General features: G+C 49.9%; 1 protein-coding gene across 1 annotated transcript in view; it reads right to left on the bottom strand.

The window, feature by feature from the left end:
* Positions 1 to 4,874: 4,874 nt before the first annotated feature.
* LOC107117705 (collagen alpha-1(XV) chain-like) overlaps positions 4,875 to 5,155 on the bottom strand; it is a 149,358-nt gene continuing 149,077 nt past the window's right edge. The window contains exon 6 of the mRNA XM_015419862.1: positions 4,875 to 4,892. Coding sequence (XP_015275348.1) covers positions 4,875 to 4,892 — 18 coding nt within the window. The remainder of the gene's footprint in view (positions 4,893 to 5,155) is intronic.

Here is a 5,155-nt window from a genome sequence, read left to right as displayed (position 1 = left end):
GGTCCTCAAGGCTGCCAACCTCCAGGTTCCTCCCTCCACAAGAAGAAGAAGAAGAGATTGAATTTATACCCCGCCCTTCACTACCCAAAGGTGTCTCAGAGCACCCTTTCGTAGGGGTCATTTTGTAGAAAAAGAGGTGCCGGAGCTCATTAGCATAACTTATTAGCATAACTTATTTGCATATACCACACACCCTGACATCACCGGAAGTGTGTCAGAAGGCAACACCCACCACTCAGGCTCCACTGGACTGTTTTGGATTGCTAGCTATTTGGGAGGGACATATAGATCTGCCCTCACAGAGGAGGGAGAGCTTGTACCTGAATAAAACTTGGCCTTAAAGGTGCCACTGGACTGTTTTGGATTGCTAGCTGGGGGGAGGGAACACACAGATCTGTGCAGAAAGGAAGGAAGGAGAGAAAGAAAGAGAAGGAAAGAAGGAGGGAAAAAGAGAAAGAAAGAGGGAGAGAAGGAAATAAGGAGGGAAAGGGAAAGAAGGAGAGAAGGAAAGAAGGAGGGCTGCTTCTTGCTCCTCGTGGCCCAGGGCCGCTGGGAGCAGGGGGTAGGGCTTGTTACATGTGCCTGCCCCTGGGCTCTTTACTGCCGGAGCTCCGCTCCTGTGCGCTCCTGCAGGAAATGACCCCTGCCTCTTCGTATCTCCAGGGATTTTCCAGGCTGGAGCTGGCAACCCTCGTTCCTAACCCTCGTTCTACCACATTCTTTCAATGACGTTCAAGTGAAAGGCAGCCATGATACGGTTCCCAACTTCCAGACAGGGCCTGGAGATCCCCGGGAATTGCAACCGATCTCCACACGGCAGAGATCAGCTTCCTTGGAGAAAAACGGCTGATCTGGAGGGTGGACTCCATGGCATTGTACTCTACCGAGGTTGTTCCCCTCCCTCCCCAGACTCCAGCCCCAAATATTCAGGAATTTCTGGACCTGGAGTTGACAAGGGGTCCTCCCGCCTCCTATCGTGCATGTGTTTGCACCCCAGTTTTCACTAGAAGTCACTGATTCCAAAAGGAAATGCTCTGCTAAAAGGGTATTGCACTTGGTACTGCAGGGGGGGTGTCTTTCTTAGAGATGTAAAATTTCCGGAAATTTTGAAGCTCGGAAAAAACCCCGTTTTTTCCCCGTTTTTTTTCAGGAAAAAACGGAAATTTTTGGAAAAATTGCAAAAAATGCTACATTAGCATTTCTTTTGTCTTTTCTAGATTGAAAGTCATTCTGTTACTTTAGGAACATAAACTATGACTCTGGACATTTTTACTTGGCATGAAATTATCACAACTAGCATATTAAAAATATAGTGTATCCAAACAATTATTACAAACAGAATACCCTCCCACATGCAAAAACAAAACTGAAACCTTCTTCTTTTCTTGTGACAATAGCACCTCCTAAAGGAAGAAATGCATCTTGTTCTTGCATTGGAGAGTTCAATTTGTAACCTAGGATATGCTTGTCCTCCGTGCACAGAAATTAGATCAATCTGATACCATACATATTTTTAAGAAATGATTTGGAAAATATTTGAACACCTTGTCTTAAAATATTTTATTCACCATGTTAAAATAAAATGTTCCATAATCATTTTTTTCCTTTTCTTTTTTTCCAATTTTTCGGAAAAAAAACAAAAAAGGCTTCAGGAAAAAAACGGGGGGGGGGAAATGTTTTTTTCCCGGATGTTTCCGGTTTTTTTCTGGGCCTTCACATCTCTAGGCAAGGCTTCGGTCCCAGCCATCAGCAGAGCAACAAAGCTGCTATTCTGAAAGGAGGTAGCCAGGTAGTGTTGCCAGCTCAGGGTTGAGAAATACCTGGAGATTTTGGGGGCGGAGCCTGAGGAGGGCGGGGTTTGGGGAGGGGAGGGACTTTGATGGGGTGTAATGTCATAAAGCCCACCTTCCAAAGCAGCCATTTTCTCCAGGTGAACTGACCTGTCGCCTGGAGAACAGCTGTCATCCCAGGAGATCTCCAGCCGCCATCTGGAGGTTGGCAACCCTATAACTACAGTTGCCAGGCAGTGGCCAGCAACTGGCAGGAGGGCTGTTGGCCAGAGTCCTGGGAGAAAAATTAAAAAGAAAAGACAGGAAGTTCTGACCTTAGAGTCCCTGGTGATTCCTAGAGCTGCCCAGAAGTGACGATAGCTCTAGAAATCACCAGAAACGTATCACTTCTGGATAGCTCTAGGAACCATCAGGAACTCTATCGTTGCGGTCACACACACTAAATAACCCACTTTCAATCCACTTTCAGTGCACTTTCCAACTGGATTTTTACTGTGTGGACTGGCAAACTCCAGCTTGAAAGTGCATTGAAAGTGGATTATTTAGTGTGTGTGACCACAGGCTATGTTTAGGACTTCCTGTACATAAATCAGGCTTTATTTTTCTTCTTATTTTTCTCCCTAGGATCATCATGCTCCTCTCTTTGGCCCCAGCTTCTGCCCAGTGATCAGCTGAGCATCGGCAGGCAAGGGCTACAATTGGCTGGAGGTCTCCCATCCTAAGTGGGCAAATGGAAACCCTAGAGGATCATGAACAAACAAAGCTTGCCTGCAAAACAGACCCCGCTCCATAGATCAAGTGAAAAGCCTCTGCTGCTGATTAGGGTTGCCAGCCAGCAGGGGATGGGGGACAACTTACGGGGAGCAGCTGGGAGGCCCATCTGACGTACAGGGAAGTGTTGGCGTCACTGCCCACGTGAACCAGAAGTGATGTCATCACATCCGGGATGTCGGGGTGATGTTCTGGTATTTGGGCAGACCAGTTTCTTGACACAGAGTTAGACGGGAACCTAAAGGTCACCTACTCCAACCCCCTTGCTCAGTGCAGGAATTAGTTAACTACAGCAACTCACTCTGCTTAAAGGAGCACACACTTTAAAAAAATTGTTTCAAGATCATTGGAAAAAGCATTTGCAGGAGAAATCCTTGTGGGGCTGTGCCTTTAAGAAAGGGGGCGGGCCCCCCAAAAGCCCCACCGTAGCTAGGGGCCTGAGTCTGCCTCTCTGGTGCTGCTCCGACCTATCCGGGGCCATCCTGATGTGGAGAAAAGACGGAGCAAATCCTGGAACTTGAGCAAAAGGGAATTAAAGAATTCTTGGATCAACAACTCCCCTCCTGCCTTCCCGCCCACCAGGTCAGGTGACCCTCCGGTGTGACTTGCTTGGGGTGCCAGTAAGGTTGCCAACCTCCAGGTGGGGCCCGGGCATCTCCTGGAATTGCAGACGACTGAGATCGGTTCCCCCGGAGGAAATGGCTGCTTTGGCAGGTGGACTTTAGGGCATTGTACCCTGCTGTGGTCCTTCCCCAAACATTGGCCTCCCCAGGCTCCACCCCCACCCCAAAACTCCAGAAATCCCCCAACGGGGAATTGGCAGCCATAGGTGCCAGCTGTGCCCTCCCCTCCTCCCTCTGCCACACGGAATGCTCTCCTTTCCTCGGTGCCGTTAGCTAAGCCAGCCCCTGTCCCGGTGCCCCTCCTCGACTCCTCTCCCTCCTCTCCCTCCCCCACCCTCCCCTGACACCCCCATTCCGTTACAGTCCTTCCTATCTAAGGCTGTGGCCACACGGTCATTTTGATCGGGTGTCACTGCTGCTCCCTCTCGCATTTAAAATGGCTGATCAGAGATGCCCACGCCTGTCTCCCGCACCGAAGTGGGCTCACTCGCGCAATCCTCCCGGTTCCCTAGCGAGTTTTCTGACCCTGGGGAGATCAAGTACTTTCCGGGTATTTGCGCTCTGGACAGCCATTTCTTGCAATGATTGCGATGAGGTCATCTGAATGTCCTTCTTCCGGTAGGGTGTTTTTTGGGGACTTTTACCATTGTCCGCATGCACATATGTGCACGTGTGCATACGCACAAATGCACATGTGCAAATAAAAAATATTTTTTTAATGTGCTGCACCGCCACTTGGGCAGCGCAGCTGTCTGGACAGTGCCTGGAGCATTCTCGTGCAAAGCAAGCAGTTGGGCAAGGGATGTGTGATCATCTGAACCCGCTTAAAAATATCCCCGATCAAATCTACAGTGGGAACAAATCGTGGTACGCTTGCCGTGTGACCACAGCCTAAGTGTCTATAATGAATTAAACATTTTCAGGAAGGCAAATGTCTCTTCTGGATGCCCTGAACTGAAAACGGGCATCGCTTTGCTCGTATGGAATGCCACGACTGTAGGGCTCCAACTGGGCCCCCCGGACACGCTCCAGAATCTTCCAGGAGCACTTTGCGATGGGCCAGGTCGTCTGTGTGACCCTGGTGCTCGGCACGGCTTTTCTCTGGCTGGCAGCAGAGTTCTCCCAAGCGGCATCCTGCCTTCGCTTCCACCCAGCATCGGAATCCACTTGGAACAAGCAGCATCGGGCCGTTTGCTGAGCTGCTGGCAAGTCCCATGTGAACATCAACTTTCCAGAAACATCTGTCGATGGCTGTACTGTCGTAGGCCATGCCTCTCATTTGGAATTTGGCAAGAAAGGCTACATTGCCATCTCCCCAGCGTTTCTCCCAGACAGCGTATAAACTTGTTGGCATTCAGTCGCTTCACCGCTGATGAACAATGCTTTACGTTACGTTAAAGGCAGCATGAATCTTGAGAGATGTGACGGGCCACAGTTCTGCCCGCCACGCACTTTTAAGTCCACGGCTATTAATTGAATATAATCTTTTAAAAACCCGTGGAGACTAGTTTACCCCATTAAATTGGTGCAGCTTAAGGAGAACGGATCGCTTTACAAGGCTTTCGGACTCAGGACGGTTTGGCTCGGAAGCCTCTGCCACGTAAAACACGGGGTGATTCCCTCGCACAAAGAGCCTTCCTGTTGTTGTAACCAGGACCTCGCACAGACGGCTCTTGTGTCTGGATGCAGACTAAGGAGCGGCAAAGAGCTGCCAAAAGGAGTGGATGCAGAGTGGATACAAGCAATATGGGGGACAGACCACAAGATCGCCTCCCTCGTGACTTCATTCCTACAAATCTGTGGCAGTTTGGCCCAATATAGTCACATTTTACAAACGGATTAAACGGGCAAGATCACACAGCCACGTCTGTCAGGAGTTCCCCAGGCGTACTCACCCCGACTTAGGGCTGCCAAGTGGGGGCGGGGGGCAGGGAAACCCCCGCTTTGGAGGCCCGATTTCTGCCACCGCGG

This window comes from Gekko japonicus, unplaced genomic scaffold (assembly GCF_001447785.1).
Source record: "Gekko japonicus isolate JY-2015 unplaced genomic scaffold, Gekko_japonicus_V1.1 scaffold2964, whole genome shotgun sequence".
Taxonomy (NCBI): domain Eukaryota; kingdom Metazoa; phylum Chordata; class Lepidosauria; order Squamata; family Gekkonidae; genus Gekko; species Gekko japonicus.
The sequence above is the reverse complement of the archived record's forward strand: the minus strand, read 5'-3'. Positions and strand labels throughout refer to the sequence as shown.